Source organism: Harpia harpyja, chromosome 13, assembly GCF_026419915.1.
Source record: "Harpia harpyja isolate bHarHar1 chromosome 13, bHarHar1 primary haplotype, whole genome shotgun sequence".
Classification (NCBI taxonomy): domain Eukaryota; kingdom Metazoa; phylum Chordata; class Aves; order Accipitriformes; family Accipitridae; genus Harpia; species Harpia harpyja.
Genome location: NC_068952.1, coordinates 44357973 through 44382342, shown reverse-complemented (window position 1 = coordinate 44382342; position 24370 = coordinate 44357973). Strand labels below are relative to the sequence as shown.

Genomic DNA, 24370 nt, shown 5'->3' with positions numbered 1-24370 from the left:
GCAGTGCCTTACACCTGCTCATTTTGCACAAATAGAAACAATTACTCAAGTACCAGAAAGAAAATGCCATTACAGGGAACCCAGTGAGGATACAGCCCACACTGGCCACCACGTTTTGTTCTGGGCTGCACCTCTCGCCTTCCCTCTGCTTCGCCAGATGACACACATGGACCTGCTGAACGCAATCAGCTGGGAGCATGCTTGGCCAAGCAAAATGCTTAGGCTAGTTTAGCTTGGCAAGGCTGAAGTGTTTGTTCATGTGTGCTGCAATTGTTTTGATAACCCCAAGCCATTTCTGTGATTGCTGCTGCAACTGTATCTCCTGTCCCTGTGTTTCAAAGAAGAAAAATACGGTAGTTCAGCAACCATATTTGCTCGCTAGGTGAGGAATACCTGAGGGTTTCTATATCATTGCCATGCTACAAAAACCTTACAATGAGGTCTTTTGTTTTCAAGTAGTAAAGGCCTGTGGGATGGAGAGGTGGCTATTGGCTTTTCTTGGCAGAGGAAGGAACTTCGAGGGTAGTTGTCAGCTTTTCTGCACACTTAGCTGTGAAAATTCAGGACAGTAAAGTAATTCTTTGCCTTTCTATCGCCTTTCCTCACAGATCTTCAACATGCATGTGATTGACAGAGGTCTCTGTTAGCTGACCCACCCTGATGTCACAGATGCATGGAGAAGCAGCTGTTTCTGATGAATAATCCAGTGTAAAAGCAGAAGAATGCTGTTAGCCACCTCCTACAAGTTTAAAAGCATTGGAGAGGACTGGTTTTCTGTTGCCCTGAAATTTCTGTAGCCATTCAGGCATAAGAGAGCACGTGTTGAACCCAAATTTTGCATATTTCAGGAATGTGTCTAGGATGTTTTCCATCTTGGGAGACCAGAAAACTCCACCAGTTTACAGTGTGAGAGCAAGCACATACTCAGTAACTGTCCCTGGAGTTTTATATGATAAATAGGGGTAATAGGTTTCTTGTCAGTGAAGTGTATCTGCTTTAAGATGGAACAGAGCATCATTTAAAACAAAGGCTACACGAGAAAACAGTACGAAATAAGAAATAAAGGACTTTGCCTCTAATCAGGACTATAATTTGGGAAGGGAGCATGCAGTTAACTGAGCAGATTTTTTTGTCCTTATTCACCTTCACTCTTCTGGAAAATACAAAGTATGTATTTTTGCTATCCTAATAAGCAGGGGTGGGGGTTATAGCATTAATTATGATCCATCTGACTAATGTTTATTTTTTCCCCTTACATATTTATAGTTTTGACCTCCTCTTAAGTCCTGTGACAGAGTTTCATAGTTTAGTTATCAGTTGGGTAAAGTAACAGTTCCTTTTTATTTGTTTCATACCTGCTGTGTCTTCTAAGTACCCATTAAATCCTTCGAGATTTGGTCTACACTTCAAAGTTCCTAATACAAGCAGGAGCCTGTCCCTATTTCTTCATCTGCAATACAATACATTCTTCTTCCTAGACATACTAGTAAAAGGTAAATGAAGTTCAATAGGAAAGCTAACTCATCCTTTTAAGATAACCTCTCTTGTCAGCCTGGAAGCAGATCCAGGAATCTCAATTTTAACTCACTAAAACTAGAAGACAAGGCTTGTTTCACACCTAAGACTTCAAGCTGATGTGCACAAATCACATTCAATACAGATCATAGCACATGTCAAAGTCATACACTTATGAAAGACATGACACCATGGAGGAAAAAAAAAGCCCTCCGTTTAAGTAACCCTTGTACAGTTTGCAACTGAATGGGGCGGACCTGTAGTTCTCCAGGGAATGCATGGAAAAAAATGCAGCATCTGCAAAGGTCATTCCTTTTCCTAGGCTATTTCATTTACACAGATAAACAGGGCCAGAATCAGTGGGGTTTGCTCTAAGTGTCTGACGCACTTTCTTTGAAAAAACTACATAAATTAAATTTATTTTCTGGACTAAAGAAAAACATCATAGCTACTTTCAGCTATATGCAGAAGCCCTTGCCCTCACTCACTGATTGCTAGTGAATTTTCTGGTTAAGTAAAACTATGTCCTAAAGATCTATTTCTCCTTAGCTGGGCTGAGCCAACTTTCTTTGGAAGAGGTGAGAGGTGGCGAGGGAAAAAAACAAAGGAAGAAGTCATTTTTATTGAGTTAATTATTTCCCGTGTGCAGGACTGGGGCAAAGAACAACAGTGCCTCCTTTGCATTAAGTGTCTGTTGTGGTCTGGTCAAGATTAATATAATTGGCCATTGGATCTGGCCTTAAGGAAATGCATTAGCAAGTAAAACAGTTTGGGAATCTGAAGTCTAGGCATATCATCTAAAGGCAAACGGCTACCTTCCTAATTTTCAGAGGGCAATGCTTAGCACTTTCCAAAAAGGGAACTCCATGAAGATCTTTCAGTTTGGACACCCCAGAACTGATGGACACTTTAGAGAATTTGGCTTTAACTTTTTGGTAATGACACATCACAGCAGTACATCAAAGCACCCTAGTTCAGTGCCTGGCACACACACTATTCTACCAGCCCATTTCTCTACCTGGGCTGCTGTAGAGCTGATGGTATTAGCCCAGGCAAAATGCCTCTGCTACGCTATTTTCAGGATCCATGCTAGCCTGTTTAAAGGTGGCCGGTTATAGAGCATTAAATCCATATCTAAACCATTCTGTTCTGACTGACAGGAGGCTGAGAGGAGCAGTGAACTGCTGTGGGTACTCTGGATGATTAATAAGACTGCCTTTATCCTCCTGCTCCCATTTGTGCACAGCCATTGCAAAGTCAGGTTCTATTATTTACACTACTTTAAACCTACAATAACAGTACTACCTCCAAATGTTTTGGATTGACTGTGCTATAAATAAACTTATTTGTGGCAGCATGCATGAATTCAGGGCTTGAATGTAACACACCACATCAAGCTCCAATAAATTCAGTGAAACTACCACATTATACTATGTGAGCGCTTGTCTCAATAGCTCAGACCTGAACCAAAGGCAGGAACTGTGCGGTGCACAAGCAAATTCTGCCTGCACGTTTGTGCCTCTTTCTCTTGGTTGCCTCAATAATGTTTCAGATGATTCATGATCCTGTGCTCCCTTCTACCCAAATCCTCATAACTGCAGAAAAACTGTGCCTCGTACACATGGGAGCAGGTGGGAATCAGAATACGTGGACCCTTGCAAGTAATCTCCATCAAGCCAACCTGCACCGTGTAATTTTATGACTCTTCAGGGTTGCTGTAGAGTCTATGCATTTCCTCTCCTCCTCTTCATCCAGTTTAGCCATGATTTTCATGTGGTTTTAATATATATTTTCTGTATTTTCTCTATCCAGCTTTTTGTTTCCAAAACTTCTGGTCAGCTGCAGTACAGACTGAGAGCCAAACAAATTGCTGGGTTCTTCCATGCTTCCTTCCAGAAAACAGCTTTAAAGTTAAAACTGGTGTTAGATACTTAAATACCAACACCTCATTTATATGCCAGCCACACCTCTGTATTTAAAAAAGCTGCAGCATAAAAATGAGTAAGATGGTATATATATTCTAAGTGGGCAATTAACACAGACCAGCTTCTCATGCCCTCCTGCCTCAGGCTACGCTGTATGGATGCATAAGGGAGGCAAAGACTCATGTTTACGTCATAAAACTGTAAGGAGATGTGATGTATGAGCATGTGGGGAAATGCTTTGAGTCTCAGTCTCAGCTGCACCAGGGAGATATTCCCACTCATATCCTCCGCATTTTATCTCCTAGACTGCCCTAGCTAAGATTCAGCCCAAGGCTTGGGGCAGGCTGATTGTAGCCACCACTTCAGCTATGCCAGGGCTAATCTTTCATGCAGATCCTGTTCAGGTGCAAAGCATGGCCCAAACACAACTCGCTCAGCCTGCCAATTTTAAGTGTCTATGGGAGACACTTGCTCAGTGTGGTGCTGCATATTGGCACAGGAACACTGTCCCAGCACAGATGAGCCTTCCAACTATTGTATTAATTATGCCTTCACTACACATCCAAAGCACTTTAACCAGTTCCATTTCCAAGTCAATTTAACAACGTGCCTGCAAAATCCTCCTTAAGATGGTTTTGGAGGCTTGTTATCTATTTGGCTTACATCTATATTAAAATCTATTTGGTTTACATCAATAGTAATACTAAGCCTTATGTTGGCCTCCTACCTGGAACAATTTCACCCTTGGACACCTAACTAGCCTCTTGCACACACAGTTACTACTATGATCGCTTGGAATCCTTCAGGTTATGCTGTGTTCAGGAAAGAGGAGGAATGGGAAAACAACAGCAGAATGCCCACTAACATCAACGAGGCCAGGATCTGGCATCTGCTGTTTTGCTGATATGCTCAACTGAGGAACAGTGGGGTCGGGTCATCCTGTTATAGATGTCTTGGTATTTGTCATCATTCTTCTAACGTGTACAGTGTTGGGGTTGTCAGCTTAGCAGAATTGCTCTTCTTTGTTTTCTGTTGTTGAATAAACATCCTTGAAACCTTCTGAAAGGTTAACACCTGGCTCCCATGCTTTTGTAATATTCCCTCCACAGATACCAAGGGAAATTTTGCCTGTGCTAGTATGAGGCACAGCAAAGACCTAATTATTGTTCTGATCCACTAAGCAACAATTGCATCTACTGTAAACCAAGTGGTAAATTCCAGACTTCATCCCAGAGTACTTCTGAGACCAATAAACTTGGATACACTTGGAAACAGCATTTCTTGATGGGTGCATGCCAAGGAGATACTGGGTTCCAGATAAATCTCCAGAGTAAGTCTATTGACTTCAGTCCATTTACTCCAGGGATGAAGCTGGCTTGGTGTCTTTCCTGAAGAACTGTTGGATAATAATGATTCCGATTTAATTAAAAAGCATGCCAAGAGGAATTTCAGGGTTTAGAAATGTGCTTGTCACTCAAACAAATTTATACTTGGTAAGAAAGAAGTTTGTTGTGTTCCCCCCCCCCCCCCCCCCCCGACACATACACAATTATCTCTGAAATGTCCCCGGGCTTGAATCCACAGCAGTGTCTCTAGGTCTGCGGTTTGATTATTAGAGGTTATTGCTTGCCTGCCTCTCTTGTCTGTTGTGCAAGCCAGTTCCTCTGCCCTTAATTCACTCTGTTGCTTCTGACAACACTGCATTCCTTAATGTGCCATTACCAAACTAGTAAATAAGCACTGCTCTGCTCTCTTTCTCCCTACCCTAAGTCAAACAAGCTGGGTACTCCTCTGTGGATTTATCTTTAATTTTACAGAATCTTTAGGTGAGCAATACACAGTGAGGTATCTTAGCTGCTGATCTACTGCCAAACATACTGGACTGCCCTCCCAGAAAGCTGGAAGAGGTTTCATACAGGCTCTTGAATTAAAATCTTTCCAGCAAGTAGAGAGATGTTTTTGACTTACATTTGGAAAATATCAGTGAGATAGTCCCCACTCAGAGACCTTGCTAAGAGGGAATGTGGGAGGTAAAGGAGGAGAAAGGGTGAGGAAAAGCTTTTATCTACAACAAATTTTTTAAGTACAGAATTTAAATCTGGAAAATATTAAGATTATAAAGTTTCATGTGGACAAGAGACTCCCCATCTCTGCTGCACTCGCCTTGCTTATCTGGACTGTATTTCTTACACTTCAAGAACACTGTTATATGACCACTATCCTCATATCATTCCACTAGAGCAGTACCATACTACCCTTTCAAGGCACAGCTCCATATTCTCTTTACTCCATGCCCTACTGCTTTTATTTATGCCTTTTTCCTATCAGCTTCATCCTTCTCCTGTAACAGAACCTTAAAATGGCAGCATCACTTAGAGCCTTTCCTCTCTATCACCTCAATTCTCCACCAAATCCCAGTGTAAACACCTGTACATGGCACATCTCCATTGACTTCTATGCAGATGCGCTAACAAAGAAGTTGGCCCAGCTTCTCTGGGAACATGCCATCTAGTTTAGACAAATAACTCTGAGCAGCCTACCATGCTGCTAATCCTTTGTCCACTTTTAGAACTGACTTTTTTATTGTTCTGAAAAGTCCAAATAAATATTTTTTCCTTTCTGGTTTTCATGTCAGGACAGAGGTGCCAAACTACTGTGAAAAGCAGTGTTTTACCCCCTACCATTTCCAGCCAGAAATAGAAATAGACAACTACCCGTGAGATTTCCATCCTTGTTCTGGATAGAGAAATACATCTCACCACAAAGACTCATCCTCAAATGTGACTGCTCCTGCAGTTTGCGGCTCCAAAGCTCTCGGCACTGGATCGTAGGTTTGGTACAACGTGGTGCAAATTTACAACACTGGGTAAGTGATTTAAAATCAGGAATAATGATAGCGACCCAGAAACTGCAGCCAGTTTGACCAGTCTTAAAAGAAGCATCTGAAACATTACATACAGCCAGTCACCGAACCAGACTCCAATTTTGCTGACATTTATACATCCCTAATTCTTGCTCTATATTTGCAGCACAAACAAGACCCAAAGCAAGAGCAGAGCTTCACTGTATTGTATGTTCCACAATAACCAGCCTTTGCCCTGATCTTTGTTGGGAAAAGGCAGCCCTAGGGTATGATAAACAGAGATGTACAGGGGTATGACAGGTCCTTGCAGACAAACAGCAGGGTCATGTGTGAGAGAAAAGCTTGTCTCAAGTCCTGTGATTTCGTTCTTGCCTGCCTTGACCTCTTCCTTTTCTCCCGTTTTCTCCTGATTTCTATCTGCCTTTTTTAATTATTAACTCTGTGACTGTGCTTTTTAACTTCATAGAACATTTTGTGAAAAAGCATGGAGGAAAGATATTGCTCAGTGAAGCATAGTCATACTTCTACTGAAACTGTCATTTGGATATTTCAAAGTGCTTTTCAGACATGGTGAGCCAGGAAAAAAAAGTTAGTTTTGCAAAAATTTGCACACTTAGAAATGTCTTTTCCTTGTACCTGAGGCAGAACAAGGACTCCAGCCAGGGTTCAGCATGCCTGCTCTTCTACAGGAGCCCTCCAGCACTGGGACACTGACACAGGAATTGGAACATCCAGAAAAGCCATTCCTTCCTAAAAAGGCATGGCAACTAATACGTTTCTGCAAACCACTTCCATACTGTGAACAATGAATAAGACTAAAAGGCTCCTGACAAGGTCCATATGTTAGCAATGTTGCTATTTCATGGGTATAATCCAAAGGTCAGGCAGATGAAATAGAAGCACAAAACAGTGCCAGCAATGGAAGAAACGCCATCTTGTTCAGTGACCAGTCCTACGCTCTTTCTTACTGGAAAACTTTGCCTCCTTCCCATTCATTTCTTACATTCAGGCAACATTGAATTGCTGTTTTGTGCTAATGATTTCTGTCACTTACCACTGTGCAGCAAAGAGGCCAGAACCACCAGAGAAGAACCAATGCCAGCAAGAGGAAGAGGATCAACAAAGCAATAGCCAGGATGGTCCCATCTGACTGGAAGAGAAACACAGAGAGTGAGTGAGCACTACTAACACAAAACTCCCCTCTCCATGGTACCTTGCCTGTGCATCCTGCTTCCAGGCAAGTACATGTCCCAAAGGCCATTGCCATACTCCATTTACTTTTCAGACAAAATGCAGTTTTCCTCCCTCCTCATACACCCAAATGTGGCACCCACCATTCCCACCTCCTTGCAAAGAAGCTGAGACCTCTAGTTCACTTCCCAGAGAGTTATAGGTTTTGCCTCAATTTTCTGAACCTCACAATTATGTAAAACACTTATTTCACTTCAGATCAAAACTAATGTAATATTCCTCAGAGTATTGTGAAGACTGAAAAAAAGATTTAAAAAAGAGCTCACAACACAACGTTTCATTGCAGTTTAACCATTCTCCTTTCTTTGCAACTCTCTTCCCGTCTTGCAGTGTAAACTTGAAAGCGATGTTAGAATTAAAGTTTACTCCAAACAGAAAACTTGAAGCAAGATTTCCACGGGCCCACGACTGAGATCATCCTGCTCTTCTTAGCAGTGCTGAGCCAGGGTAGTTCTGCCATGAGCTTTTCAAGGAGATTTGAATATACACACCATCACAACAATATACAGGGTTTTTCTACATCAGAAGTCATTAACTCTAGAAGACCCTTTCCTCTCTAACTGGGATACTTCCCCCATTTAAAAAGGAATTTGCAATTCTCTGATATCAATTAACAATGCAAACTGCTGCACAAGCCAGGTCAATATAGCAATCAAAACCAAATGTGCATTATTTCTTGTTGCTTAGATTTAACCCAAAGCAGATGTTCTTGGCTTCCTGAGGCATGCCAACTTCCCTATACCACTCCTCTCTCCAATATCATCCTATTCCGAGATAAGCAAGCAGTCCTGGTTTAAGCTTGTTTGAGATGTTCTTGATGTAAAAGCCAGACATTTTAAAAACCCCACCCAAGTGTCAAGATCACAATGCCAGATTAATGACACGTTCAAGAGCAGACTGACCTGTAGGATAGGAAAACTGGGTGCCTGCTTAAGTCACTGTAATTCAATGGCTATATGATCTCCCATCATACCATAATGGGAAGACTAATGGAAAAAACAATCAGGTTGAAAACAGTTTCCAAATTCTCTTCTGGTGTAGAAGGAATTTCTAGAGAACTTGGATCAAGACAACCTGATCTTTGACACTTGCAAACAAAAGAGAGGTAGTCCACACAGGAGAAGAATTCACCCAAGACATCTCTGGAAATGGACCTTGGACCCCAACACAAAATAAAAGCTCATTTGAGAAGACAGAGCCGTACGTTTGGTGCTGCTCCTCTAGACAGACAGCATATAGTCACATCCATAATCTGCAAAATGGAACCTGCTGAAATTCAATGCTTTAGAAAATGTGATCCTGACTCTCTGCTGTCATGAAATTGTAGAAGAAATAGGGCTTTTTATGTCTAATTGTTGTCTGCCCCTTTTGCCCCTATATTGTAACAAATATTTTGTCATTAAGAATATTCTAAAATCAATTTGCAAAAATACGAAACAAATTAAGGTGGCCTTTTAACTGTTTTGTTCTGGGGATTTTTTGTTTTTGTTTTTAAAAACAGAATTTATTTTTACACCCCCCCCCCCCCCCCCCCAAGACAATCCGTAAAGAACAATTTACATTACCCTAACACATATGTTTCTCTGCAAGGCAGCTGATGTGGCCAGCTGGTATTCTGTGTATCACAGCAGCAAAACAGTCCGGAGGACGTAGAAGGGTTTGATTTGCCAAATCTTACATTTCTCACTCAGGTAATGCCTCTCGCTAAAGCCAGCATTGCCTGGCAAGTCTGCAGGAATAAGCCCTCTTCAGATATCAAAACCAGACACTCCCCCCCCCCGCCCCGTGTCCCTCTCCCCCCCAAATTCTTGCTAGATTAATTCATTTTCTTATATTTTAACAAACATCAAAAAATTCCAGACAAATATGAACTGAATTTTCTGGGCTCAGCCATAGCTACAAAGTGTCAAACTGAGACCCTTAATCAGGAACCACAAATCCTATCTTCATCTACTCTGCCTGTGCTGTCACTGCTGTAAACGAGGTTTTGAAGAAACCCTAGCAAGTCAGACCAGGACAAAGAGTATATACACAATAAATCCTACTATAATCATCCAAAGTGGCCTGAAGTCTGGTTTTGGTTTTATCTTTATTTTGTCAGTTTCTGCTAGAATTTAGCTAACATTCTGTGCAATATCTATGGTTTTATACAGCTAGAACTATGCTTAGATAGAAACTGCTTCTTATCCAAGCTGAATAATAAACAAGAAGGAAAATATGCCTGCTGAAATAGATTGCAAAAGTTCCACTGACATTTTGAAATCTTCCTGCCAGTCTTAGAGCTGGTTAAAAAGGGCTGAAGCATTTGAAATGTCTGTTTTCATTCCATTATTTTTTTTAATCAAAATTTGGAAGAACAGTACAAATGCTCATGGAAACACTGAACCATGGAATAATTCAATGAGCTGTGTTTAATACTTACTGAAAAAAGGCTATCAATTGAAACAAAAAAACCAACAATCATTTTAAAGACAAAAAAAGGAGAGTTTTAACACTAAACTAGTGAATTTTCCATTAAAAATATCCATTGAGACAAAGGGTGGCTAGCCCCTAAATACACACAGTCATCTGAAATCAGTACTACTTTCCCATAGGGATTCATCTTGACTACTTACACTGAAATAAACTGTGGTGCTTGTATCTATAGTGAGATCAACAGCCTAAAACTCCACTACACCTGAATGACTGAAAAAAGACAGACAGCTAAGGTACTCGTCAGAGCTTCTGTCAAATACTAAGTGTAAAACATTGGCAACTTGCTTCTTGACAACTGTTGAAGACCTAGACGATGCCTGGAGTCATTGTTTTGAAATGCCTTGCTATTACACCAAGAAACAGTCATATGAAAAAGAGCAGGGTCTTTAAATGACCTTTCAAGGTGCCACACACATTTGACATGTTAAAACTCTACCATGTAGACTTTGAAACAAATAAGCTGGTAGAGAAAGCAAGGCAGCTGTGCCTTGAAGCCTCCTTTTCCCTGCCAGAGTCCAACAAGGCCAAGAAAATATACAAGTATTGCTGGCAGTTGAAGTACTGGAATGGAAAACAACCTCTGGAAGATACTGTAAAATATAAAGATATCAAGAAATCTGAAACAGGACAGATTAGAGGCATGTCCTCATACATAGGGGTGTGGAGGGGGGTGTGTGTGTATATATATGCACACACACATGTATGCTTTCACTCAGAAGTTATTGTAGAACTGTTACGGACTGTGAGAAGTCAGATTGTGACTGGGGGAATCCTCTTGTCACAAAACAGAAACCTCTTGGACTGTAGAAGAGGGGAGGGATGGCAGAGTCTGATCCAGTAACCAGCATGGGCTATTTCCTTAAATCTACCCAGAAACATTCAGATACCTGCTGTCCTACAAAGGACCACACTCCTCTAAGGCATGCATGCAATCTCTGGGAAGATCCTATCTAACAAAAAAGGTTAGTGTAAACCAGGTGCAGGCACATTCCTTTAACAGTCAGGGAACAGGGATGACCACTCCAGTGATGGTCATGCCACAGAGGAAATGACTCATCCTCCAGAGTTCTTTTGCTATTGCCTACTGAGATTGCTGCCTAAGACCAAGTTCCTAGAATTTTGCCCTGGGAAGCATGTACACAATCATGCAGAGCGACAAAGCCAAGACAGAATCTGTGATTTTAAGCCCCCTACTTTGTCTTAGGCATCCTCGAGGCTTCTAACATAGAAACAAACATAAATTGATTCATAAAGAAACATAAATCAGTTCATTGGCATTTCAATGGAACGATGGCTTATTTCTGAGGGTTTTCCAAAAAAATGCTACTATGCACCAGATGGGCATTTTTGTTGTGTTTGGTCTTGGTTTGGTTTGTTTTTTCCAATCTTCTTATTTTTGTTTAAGATTTATTTCCTAGTTTCTCACTTTACTGCACTGGCGTTTGCAGCATACATTAGCTCCTCCAGAAAGGTAACCTGGAATAACAACCCCAAAGTGCACGGACCCTCAAAAGCTTTGACTACTGACGTTCAGGAATGATGAACGAAGTACCAGGTGCATCTAACAAACGCACTCATGTACTGTGGCTGACGAATTAATGCACTGTTGATTTATAGGGAGAGGGAGGTGGGTAGTATGCATGCTTGTTACCACAGCAGTAAATGGATTTAACTTTAAGCATGTGTTTAAATGTGCTGACTTCATGCTGTGCCTAAGAGGGGTGGACTTCTGTTAAATACATGCATCAAGCGCTTGGCTTTAGTAGGCCTTGAAGGCTGGGCTCAGCAAAAGGATTTAGTCCGAGCTCCTTCAGACTTCACTGGAAAGTAAGAAGCCTAAATACTCTGTTTAATCTGGTTCTGCACTCACTACTCCAGCAAACGAAAGCTATGCACCCTAGCAGCTAGCTGCTCTCAGGACTACTGGTAGTCTATCAGTCCCCTGTGCTGTGCAGAAGAGCTTGTGGGAGACTTTCCAGCTATTAACTGCAGCAGAGGGCCTAAGGCTGGCATGCAGCCCCATGATGTCACCTCCACAGCAGGCTGGAAAGCTGCTGACATTACTGCGTCAGGGCTAGGAGTGCAGAACCATCTGCACTGCTACCAAGAACTGGGAACAGCAGTGTGAAGACAGCCATATAACCAAGTCTCACTTCAGAGTGACTCTACAGTAATAACAACTTAAATAACACTTATCACTGCTAAACCTTAGGTGCTTTACAAAGAGGAGAAACATGGTTAATGTCATTCCAGAGACAGGGAAGTTGTGAATGGCTCCTGTATCCCAGTCCTTTCTTACATTTGCCAAGCAGGAAGAGCAATAACATGCTGAAAGACTTCAGAGATGTTAGTAAAAAGAATGAAGTGCTTTTAAGAAGCTTTATGAAATTCTTGAGTACAGGTTTGAATGAGCATCCAAAAATCAGACAGAGGTTTTCTCCCTGGAGACAAAGGAGAAGCAGTTTTAATGGCCTTTAGTCAATATGGGAGGGGAAGACAAAGAATGACCCTGCCTTTTCACACCAGAGAGACTCAGGCAGCTTTTATTGTGAAGGAAACACTCTCTATTTCTGCCCAACTCTCCTGAGGACTCTCCCGTCGCAGCAACAGAAACTGATGTCTGTCATTTATTTTATCACACACAGGAACTTTTTTTAATATAACAGAAACAATCTGGCCTAATTTCTAAAAGGAAATGAAAACTCACTGAATGCACTGTTCTGCAATAGTAGTCTCTGATCGGCATCTATGTGAGGCTGCTTGAGTGGGAGCCAAGCTCAGCAGGGGATGCGAGCAAGGAACACCTGTTCTAGGTCACCCAGTAGAGGTGTTCTCAGCTCCTTTTTTCCAAGTTTACTGTGCTGTGAAATGAGACACCCCTCTGGCAATGATCTGTTTCCCTCCTCTCCTTCCAGTGCTGAAAGGAGATGAGAGCCTGCTTACAAAAGACTTTTCCAGCATCCTATGTTATTTGCTTTACAGGCCAGCATAAACACCAGCGAAGCTTCACTCCACCATATGGTGTATAAACCCAGAGCAAGAGACAACCCTTGTCCTGAAGAGTTCACACTCCAAACAGAGCAGGCAAACACATGGAAGGAAGGAGGAGTAATCATTACTCCTTCTGTTACAAGGAAAAAATCTTTGGTCAGGAAAAACAACTCTCTAATCCTTGATTGCTGTGTTTATGCTTACAAAAACAAGCTGCGCTTTTCCTTCAGAAGAAATACTTAAAAGTTTCCAGCTAAACTGAAGTGTTCGCAAGACTTCCGAAAGGCAGATAGGGCAGAACTGATGGTAGAATTCAAGTTTGTCCAGTCCCAGGCTAGTGCCTCACCCATGAGGCATTGCATCTGGGATCCTGCATTAAATACAGTAGGGTCTGGTGGGATAGTTTATGAAGAAACACATGACAAACCCCTACAGTCTGATGAGCTTTCCTTCTTCAGTTGCATATACTCTACATCAGTATTGGGATTCAGTAGTCTTCAGATGACAGGCGCCTCCCCATTCAGAGGTGTTGAGGTCCAAAGGCCTTTACCCACCTCTGGTTTTCTACCTCCCTCAGACATCCCATTGGGTTTGGTAAAATGCTCCAAATTCTGTTACTGTTTCTGATACAAAGCTCCTGACCCCTGAATTTCACTGCCAAGAGACCTATTCTGAACCAAAGGCTAAAAATAGTGGTAAGACTTCATGCCATTGAACACCCGCTCAGGTCTCTCACTAGTCATGCCATTACCTGTCAATCATCAAACTTCAGGTGTCACAATTTTAACAGCCTCACTGCAGAAAGCAGCACAGATCAAAGGGAGCAGGGCCTCTTAGCTGCAAGCCTTCAAGCACACTAACTACAGATAAGCGTCTTAATAATCACACCCTACAGCTACAGGCAGAGGTCATAGCATCTTGTCAGGCTTCAGGTTTTGTCCTGGAGGTGAGTGTGTGACCCTTGGCTTTGTGGTTGGGACATCACAGGCCTGAAATCAGCTAGCACAAAGGCAGAGGCCTCTTGAGCACTCTTTTTAGGTTCAATCTGCACACACACTTGCACTGAAATAATGCCAACAGCTTGAGTGCTCCCCCCTGACAGCACATGTTTGATTGTCGATGTTTCTGTTTTGATCGAGGAAGTACAAGGAGCTCCTATTCTGAAACAGCCATCTCTTGTCCGCCAACACTTGTAGCTAAACAACAAAACCTTTGAGGTGAAACCTAAGCAGTTATTTTGGTTTCCATTTGTGCCTGAAGGCAGTCCTTAACAAGAAGTATCTTAAATCCATTTCAGGAGGTGAATAGCAACTGGAATAATAGCAGACAAAATTCTGTGGAATTAGACTTTGTCATAACAGCAACCATTTATGGTTTGACTTGAGTTTACTTCTTTGCGAGGGAGCAAAGGAAGGAAAACGGCATGCTACAGCTCTGGAATGTCTTGCCTCTGTTCATGTCTATGAGATTTGTAGCATTTAAGCAGCACTTAAAAAAAAAAATCTCAGGAGCACCTTCCTTGAGCTAACACTCATGTATCCCCCACAAGCTGAACAGGAGAATTTCCTCACAGGCCTTTACAGCATGCCAGCATGACCTGAACCCACACAACAAGACATGTTTGGGATAAGTTTCCTTCTGAAACTCAGTTTAAATTGAAATCACATTTTCAACGGAAAAACATTTCAATAAAACAAAACATTTTGTTTCAAATGCACTGTTTCAAAGTGTTCTGTTTCAACTTAATGTTAAATGGGATTTCACTATTAGAGGTGTACATGCGTGCAGAGATTATAGCACATATTTTCTAGTTAATTTCAGCACTGTCACAGGAAAAAAGTCCGCATATCCACAAGTTATTTTGATGTTCCCAAATTAAAACTTTTCAAAACTTCCATTCTGTGATTCTGCCCCCACCCCCTATTTATTGGTCTCTTTTGTGAATCCCAACTTTCCAAACCATAGGAACATGCTGTTTGTAATATGCCTACCACGCTTAAGGGTATTATAAAACAGCCCATGTAGCAATATTAGAGTGAAATAATCTCTGCACATTTAACTCTAAGGGTGACCTGTGTTAGCAAAAACATTCACTGCCTATTATACTTGCAGCATAAAGCATTTAAGAGCAATTTCTTTTAGAAACAAACCTGAAATCGTATGCCCTGGAGTTCCCACAGAGCAATACCTCAACTAATAATATACAGGTCAAGGGCCTAGAAAAGTGCTCATTAAATTTACTCTGCAGTTTCATAAAGCCTCTATTGATACAATAGTGAATGCACTTTAATTGCCTGCAGACTTAGAAACACCGATAACTAGCAGAGCCTTAATTGTGCAGCCCAGAACAAAGTTGCAATTGAAAAAACCCTCCTTTAGCAGTGAATTATGTTCCCTTTAAATAAAAAAAAAACCTTCAGTGAAGGGCATCATTAGTTTTTACTACAAACTTGTAGTGCTTTCTTGATTTTCTAACTTTTTCTTTCTCCATATTTAAAGATCAAATCCACCCACTGTTGTTTAACTCAAAGGTGCAAATTCCTTCAGTCTTTCAAACAGCCACAGGAAGAAAACCAGGATACCTAGATGTAGTAAAGCTGTGCCAGTACCCACATCCTTTTGTCAAATGCAAAGCCTGTCGAGGTTAAGAGGTCAAATTCTCCTTTTTAGCTGACTTCAATGGCTCCTGCACCGTTGCAACCGTAAATGTGAGACCAGAGGGACTATTTCTTTCCAGAATGGTAGGCCTGTTCCCCACCTGTCACCTCACCAATCATCCCAAGCCATTTATCAATGGTTGCCACCAAGATAACTGCTTCATTACAAGATAACCAGTTCTCTGATCTGCCTATGCAAGACTTTCTCTTTCCCCAAGTTGCTGTCAGGTGCAATAAGCCATTGCATCCATTCACTTCCACATTTACCATTTCAGGAAGCCCCTTTCCACAGCCAAGGACTGGCTTGGCCCAACTGCTGGCCAGCAGCTCTCCTCTGGTTTCCAAAATCTGGAATGGCTAACTGCCTGGCAGTGTGCTTAACCACCTTGAGATCTTCCCAGCCAAGAGTGGGTTTGGAGCACCAGCATCTCAGGTAAGGAGGGCCTGGTATCTACTAGCACTGGATAGGACCTTAGCTTACAAGGGTAAGCCTGGTTTAGGCACTGCCTATGCCTCCCAAATGCAGTTGCTTCCCCAAACTGCCCTGACCCAACATGTCCCCTTTCAGCTGAAAGACACTCCTTTTTACAAGCATAACTCCCCTAGCCCTGAAGGAACAGGGTGTAACGCGGAAAGACATCCATTACGAACTAGATACACATGGCAAATAAAAATGAGTTTCAATCAATGCTAATCTAAGGCAAGTCTAACACCCTGCCACAGAAATGTTCTCCCAGGCCACGTGTGGGTACGTCCATTGTCTTGCCTTCTTGCAGAAGAAGCATCACACGTTTCTCGCTAGGCGACATAAGGAGTATAGGAATATCAGCTAGTGATGCTCCTTGCTCTTCCAGTCAAGAGCTGCCCAGGAAGACCTGTTTTACGCTGTCACTGCAGCCCTGCAGTTTTCACCTCCCTTCCAATTTGGAGACTGAGAGTTACTAGTGCAAGACATCATTAGTGTTTTTTCCTCTTCTGGGAGCATTTTAGAAAACGAACAAAGACTTATTTTAATTCCCATCCTGGCTTCCCTCCGAGATACTCTTTTTGCACTGAAGAACTTGGCAGCAGCCCTCCAGTCAACAGAGTAGGACTGACTTCCTGCCTCTAAACTCTGCCTTGTAAATTATTTCCTCTATTGTATATTCCCTTTCCTGACAATGCTCGGTGCGCAACCTGCTCTGTGCACATCTGCATGCGTACACGTTCATAAAGCAGCATTTAATACTTTCTCCCTCTTTCAGTTTTTCAAAGTCCTAACATGGGAACAGGAGTAAATCCCTTTTTAAGACCTTCCCAACTCCACCAGCCATTACTTGCTAATTCTTCTTCAAGCAGTGGGAAAATCACTGCAGCATACACTCCCCAGGCATTAACAGGTGCACATGAAAGCAATGCACACTGTGTTCATACCACTAAAGCCTGATGAGGGACAACTTCACATAGGAAATTGGTGGTATGCTGAGACTAATAGCTGAAGAAGAAATAATTTAATTTTTTTTTTTTTTTTTTTTTTTTTTTTTTAGTATTAGCACTAGTGGAAGCTGAGAATGTTCAGTTCCCATTGCATTTGTGGTCCTATGCCCTATATTATTGGTGTTACAAGATGAGGTTTTAACGTCTAGCAGAGAGTAAACTATAGTTCTTGGTGCCTCCAACTACTAAAGGTCCACTGATGTCAGCAGTAGAATGAAACTACTTTTAAACTCTCATCATTAATTATCTGCCACCCAATTAAGATATTCTGGTCAGTCAGATAAAAAGTAGAAAGTGTGCAACCACACGATAACACCTGTAGCAATGTAAGTTGTCAACTTCCAGGTTGGGACTGGAGATACATTAATCTTCATTTTCTGCCTTAATGTCTCTGCTGTAAATGGAGGCATATTAAAAAATTCTGGTATCAAAAGCTAAAGAGAGGAAACTGATCATGGCAACAAGAATTTAGTCTTTCATGCTATGTTAAAACATACTGTTCACTTACTGTAAAGTCACACCTAAATGTGTCCAATTGTTTTTGAAGTCCTTATTGTAATCACTGACAGCTTTATTCAGTTACTGCGTACTTTTGGCCTCTGCTAGCATACTGCACAGAGACCTCCGCAATGGAGAACAAAGGCACCTCATTTACCTGCAGAGCAGACAGCCCAGCCCGCCTTGAGAGATGACGTCTTTCTGAGGCACTGGAAAGCTCAGAGCGCTTGGCTGACAGCAAGAGCATTGTAACAATTTAAGTGAATAGCCTTGTTGCAAGGAGCTAGACAGAAGCAATCTGCGAGTAGGATATGCCTTTGTGTTCTGTGGTTACACAGCACCTAGAGCAAGTCAGTCCCTAACTGTGACTACAGTACAAAGGCCAAGCAAGAAAGAATATCAGCAGAAAGTGGGGGTGTATGTGTCTTGTCCCCAGAAGGGGCCTTTGTCTAATTTGAGTCAGGCAACAGAGACAGATAGTGACAAGATCTGATAACTAAACATTATTTATAACCAGAATACCTCCTTGACACTCAGAACTGGAGGACCCAGTTGCTAAACAGCTGCCCAGGACACATCCACATCTTTAGCCTCCTAAAGAATGCTTTCAAGAGTAGCCTCCTCCTGAAATCTCAAGTCCAAGCAGTCACAACTGATTCCAAGGGCTGGAAGGAAGAAGGGTTTTAAAACCACATTGGATTCTATAGAGGAGAGATTACCTTGTCCAAAAGAACAGAGAGGAACAAGCCCAGCTTCTCTCGGGGCCAGTGCGATGCCACAGCCTTAAGAACATTCCTTTAGAAGCAATGCCCTGCCCCTAGGTGTGCCTGGCCTTTGCAGGCTTCAATATTCAGGGCTGCCATTTAGCACCTTCTGCAGCAGCGGAGGTCACCTGGATGTCCCTGCATGGTTTTGCTCTCTTTTGCTTAGGTAATGCAGTAACAACACAGCCTCAGTGCCCTCTGTATGGAAAGGGGGATTCCTTCCCCCCACAGGGGAACATTCAAATGAAAGAAAAACATTATTTAAAAGGTACAGATATTGAAAAGCCAACTTCAGAGAAATAAATTAGTAACTCTCCAAGACAAGCAAGCCAAGAGACAAATTCATCAAATACTTCCAGCCAGCTGAGCTTTGTCATACTGGAGATGCTGGCACCTTATCCCCCAGCTAAGCATATAAACAGCATGCTGTCTCCAAACCTTAAGAGCACTCATTCCAGCCATTCCCCTGTTCTGTCGGGGTAGCTGCCAGTGGTCACATAGCCCAGGCCACATAACACCCTAAATTACACTCAGGACAGCCCTGTCTTAGTTTAACTGGGTAATACGTAAATTAGTGGGGAGCAGGATTAAACTTCTGTCTGCAGCCCCTGATTTACACAGTGTTACCCTCTTGCTTCTGAAATAAACCCAGCCACTGTTAGCAGCTTTACCAGAAGCCAGCCACTAATCCTCAGTCTGGGGTGTGCAGTCAGCAAAACCTTTGAATAAAAAATAGTATTAGCCATCCACAGAGAGGGCACATGCAAGCTTGATATTTACATGCAGTATCATTCTGCCCTAAGCTAGAGGGTCTCATCTGCATTCCATAATTTAATAAAATAAATGCTTTGCCCAACCACAACTCCTCCTGTGTCTGGCCCATTTTTGACAGATAAATGGAAATCACTGTATTCTTCCAACAAGCAAAACTCCTTTTTGTCCACATTGCTCCTTACTGACATATGGGCCCCTGCCTACTGAGCCCAGCTCCCCAAGGCTGCTGCAGGCACCCTGCGAGGGTGAGCAGGACACAGCCATCCCAGTTTCCTCCCCCCAAAGTACATACCATCTCTTGCCCTGCACCACCTGGGGATCTGTGAGAATGTATGCTGCAGCCCCTAAACACCTGTGGAGACATGATTAAATGGGGTAGGCTTGGCTTTATGGTCTCAAGGCAGTGGGTGCAATACCCCTGGTCTCTCTCCAGCACACTGTTATTTTCCACCCCTGACAGACAGATATATGCTCTGACACTTTTATCATCTTGAGGGCATCTGGCATTGTCCAGCTAGGTTTCCCATTAGTCTTTAGAGCCACCAAACCAGCAGAAAAGCCAAGATGGTAGCAAACCACAACGAAAGCACTATTCCTGAGACACTAACAAGAGGGTGGGAGAGGGAGTCGCATTCACCAAAACAAACATTCTCCTCTGCTAACCTGGTTCTCTATTTTTTATTTCTTTCACTCTTCTTTGAGGTAAAGACTGCACTCTGAAAACTGAGCGGTCCCATGCAATTCCAGTCAACGCTTTTTACCATGTCCAGAAAATGACAACTCCACCTTTAACTAAAGGCCTCTGCATTGGATTGGGGAATCGAGCTTTGTTCTGACTGGTACTTCCTTATGCATCAGATGGAAGATGGACATTGCATTTGGACTTTCATTTGTTGGCTAACACACCTGGGCAAATTCCAGACTGATACTTACCACAAGGGATTTAAAAGGGCCTCCTGTGTGTAATTGACTCTCTTGCCTCTAAAAACTCATATTGAAAATCCCAAGGAAGAAAAACAAAATAAAATCCCCAAAGACCTCCCCTGGACCGTTTCATACCTCAGGCTTGAAAAGAACTGCTCCAACCTAGAATTTTGATTCTTTTTTAAATGGAGATTTTGCTCCACCTGATCCAGCCGAGATCACTTTTATGTGACTGCAAGCCTTCCCAAAATGTGCTTTAAAATGGAAAAGCTGAAAGATCCCCTGCAACAAAAGCATCTTTACAAGTGTCTCCCACACGTTCTTCTGTTTTCTTTTGTTAAATGAAAAAATCAATTACCTTTTGATAGAGAGGAAAGAATTGCAGTAAGTACCAGGAAAGCCTGGAGACTCACTTTAAAAAACAAAATTTAAGCACTTCTGGCAATTTTACTTTGGGAACCTAAACCAGCAATTCCTTGAGTCCCATAGAAAAGGAGGTATAAGAGCATATACAGTCACACCTGTACTCTGATATCGGAAAGCACAAACAATTGAGTAAAAGACAGAATACAACAGAACCCATGCAGTTTAATTTCTGAGACCCCTTGCACTTTTTCTGGGGCTGCAAACCTTGAAGCCTGCCACCTTTCAGGAAGCTGAAAGCTAGGGAAAACAGAAGTCCCTCAAAGCACAACAGACCACCTGCAGTCCAGGAAGTGGATTCCAAAGTGCCCAGTTTTCAAAGCATAGGTAGAAGCTCTGAGGCTGGTTTAGCTGTACATGTGACTCCTTTAAACAAAACAAAAACCCCAAAACCCCAGCCAGCGTTCAAACGGTGAGGTCTAATTTGGTGTCGATAGATTTGACAAGTAGTATCACTTAATGCTGGAAAGTGAGATGCATTTAAGTGTGTCTCAGACTAAGGACGAGATGAAATCAGCCGTTACGTATGTCTTCATTTCTAACCTTCCCTCATTTTCTCCCCCTTGAAATGCTGTAGCAGATTTTACACCTCAAGGGGAAAAAATGAGTATAATTACCTCAGTTAGGCAATATGGGCTCAAGCAAAAAGCTCTGTCTGTTCCCAGAGGGAGTCAGTTTATACCACAGACATATGCATTATGGCATTCAGAGACACAAAGCAGTGACGTTTCCTAAAGGGGACAAGCGCACAGAACACTTTCTGCCACGCATTCAATATTTGAATATGAAGGCAGCATAGTCTGCGAAAAGCACTTTTAACTGGCAACCTCACAAAAATTACAGCACTGGGCAAGACAAAAAATCCCAGTATCCCACTTTCAGCAGCTGGCACTCAGTGTTAGAAAACACAATGTGAGCACAGGAGTACTGAGCGCTCTTCCCTCCCTGCTTCTGGCAGTCGCTGGAGTCAAGTCTTGCTGAGCTACAGCACTGAAGCTGTGATGCACTTCTAGAAAAGGCAAAGGTTTTGATCCCTTGTTTCTTCCCAAAAAGTGACCTATTTAAGATGAAAAGTGTTTTCTTTCTTCTAGAGTTTTCACTGCTCGATAAAACTGACATGTATTTAGCTGCCTCATTCCTAGGAGTCTTTAGATATTAAATAAAGGTTGGGACCTACGCTAGTAGAAAATAGCTTTGCTCTATTAACCTATGAGAAACTGGACGAGTATCCTTAGCATGAAAACCTACAGTAAAATTTTTGCTAGCTAGGGTGATAAAAAAAGCTTATTAGATAGTTCAATGTCTAGGCTCTATCTGTCCTGATCTTCAAATACCTACATTCATAACTTAGGAGTCAAACTCTGACTGACTTTTCTGACTGTTCATTTTTGGCCTTTTCTTGCTGGGTATGTAGCTGTCTGCTTCAGCTATGCTCTTAATTGAATTTTCCTTCTGGACTACCTCCAGATTGTCCTTGAAAATTGATAGTTCATAGAACAGGACAGGTATTGTTTATAGGGAAAACGGGATATTTGCGGATTATTTACATGTTGCATAGGAAGGTTTTGTTACGGAGCTACATAAGAAAATAAAGAAATGGTAAAGCTTATCGGGATGTCAAGCCCCTTGCTTTGTTCCTTCTCCCATTAAATAGCCATTTCTGGAGAGCAGTGAGTTTGGTGTTCAAGGCACTCGCATCAAAGCAAGTGTGGGGCTGCCATGTTAAGTCACTGCCGATTGCCATCGGGGAAGCTTTTTGAAGATAACACTCCAGACCTCTTTCCAAACCTGATCATTTCTGAAATATAGCACAGAGAGGAAACCCAAAGCACTGATTCCTAGTTTGCACATAGGGAAGAAAACCTTATTTTTTTTCCCTGCTTGTTACCATCACTTCATTCCACAGTTTTCTGACTGTCTCACTTCGGCTGCAGATCTTCAAACAGACCTAACTTTCAGGTCTGAACTCAATTAAACAAATCATTTGGTGCACATTTTGTATAGGGCTATTTCCAGGACTGGAGCCCTTGTAACCTTAATTAAAGAGGGGACTGTAGTCTTGGTAAACAGTTTCATCTTTAAAAAGAAGTTGGAAAAACAAACCCCACTACTACAAAGAAAAAACGCCTGTTTACCCAGAAGTAACTTCTTCGATTAGTGAAGCCTGCGATATAATTTTCAAAGCAGCCACTGAATGTCACTGCATCTAGGTTTGGATGTAGAATCTGGGTTTGAATTCTGGCTGCTTAGCTGCACTGCAAATCCATTTTCCCAGTCTGGAGACATCAGAGTAGTAGGCGCTGCCGTGAAGTGTAAGTATTTTTGAAAGTTTCCTTACAGCTATTAAAACAAAAGAAAAGGAACAGGTATTTCATCTCTTATAACCTAGAAATAATAATTCTATCACCAGAAGAAAGCATATCAGGAAGGAATAATTTTTCTCTAAGAATTCTTTCCCAGGTCTTGCCTCCCGTGAACAAAACATAGGAAAATATTCTTGTAATTTGCTGACAACATGCAAATACATTTTTGCCAGTGAGCAAAGAGAACTTGAACCAAAAAATTAACTAATAAAATAAATTCCCTTCTTTTAAGGCATAAGGAAGTCTTTGTAAGTTTTGGAATATAACCTCTCATGTAAGCTCTGAAAACTGCCTCTCCATACAATCCTGCCCTTGTTGAACAAGTATCAAGATCAAGTGACACAAAAGACTTCTTATCATGTGCATCAGCCTTTGTGGACCACAGAAGACCGCTGGTAATCCGATGTGATACAACTTCGCCTTTCACTTACTCTGTACGGGAACATGATGTACCTTTACTAGATAGGGAGAAAAGCAGGCCATGGACAGATTTTCAAGTCTTTCTCGCGAGACTACCAGAAAGATTTTGGCTTCCCCAAGAAATAGTTTACTAAGTCAGTACATGGGATAAGTAAAGCAGCACCTCAACCATTCCCTGTACAGAAGATAGGTCTTCCCATAGATGAATACAGCTGAATACACTGAAGCATGAAGAACTGCTCTGAACTCAAAGTGAATTCCTCCACTACCTCCTTCAGTGCAAGTCATTTCATGCTCTATTCCCAACAACCATGATTTAGCAGAAGCAGCATCTTCAGCAATACGATGAATTACAAATGGCTTCGTTGTCCTTTGCCTGATTCCACCAGAGACTGAGTGCAGCAACTCACTACTGGCAATGAAGGATGCCAGCTGAAAGCCAGCTACTTCAGTGGAGAATCTCGCACATTTTTTTGGCAACCATACTGGTTTCAGACAAAGGGTGTGAGCACAACTGCCATATGCCTTTCACAACTAGCAGCACCATTGCTGTGGAGGAAACAGAATAGCTAACGAAGCCAGCAGACCTGCTTCTTGTTCACTGTGCAGAGGACAAGCAGGCACAGACAGCTCCAGACCACTGGGTGCTAGTCCTATTCTGGTCTGCATCCTACAGCACATACAGAGTCCAGGGTGTTTACTGAAGACTCAAGAGCTTTGCCACTTTATGGCACACATGATACACAATGTCATGTTACCACACTCACAAGCTCACCTTTAAAAGAGGGAAACAGATCCTTTGCACACCAGGCTTACTCAGCTTGGAAGCCCTAATACCAGTATAACAAACATCTGTGGTTAAGTACCACCATCCTACTGAATAATTTTAGGCACACAAATCAAAACTTACACAGTGTGTGCTGGAGATGATGACGGAGCTAGAGATGAAGCTCAGACCATCGTTCATACTGACTTGAAGAGCTGCTTCCCTGAAAAAAAACCACAAGAAACAAGTCAGGCCAGCTAGTCCATAATACTCTACTAGATAATA

General features: G+C 42.1%; 1 protein-coding gene across 1 annotated transcript in view; it reads right to left on the bottom strand.

The window, feature by feature from the left end:
- The window catches only part of ANTXR1 (ANTXR cell adhesion molecule 1), a 112711-nt gene that overhangs the window by 44209 nt on the left and 44132 nt on the right, over positions 1–24370 (bottom strand). The window contains exons 12-13 of the mRNA XM_052806392.1: positions 24230–24308; positions 7358–7453 (exon numbers count right to left, since the gene is read on the bottom strand). Coding sequence (XP_052662352.1) covers positions 7358–7453; positions 24230–24308 — 175 coding nt within the window. The remainder of the gene's footprint in view (positions 1–7357; positions 7454–24229; positions 24309–24370) is intronic.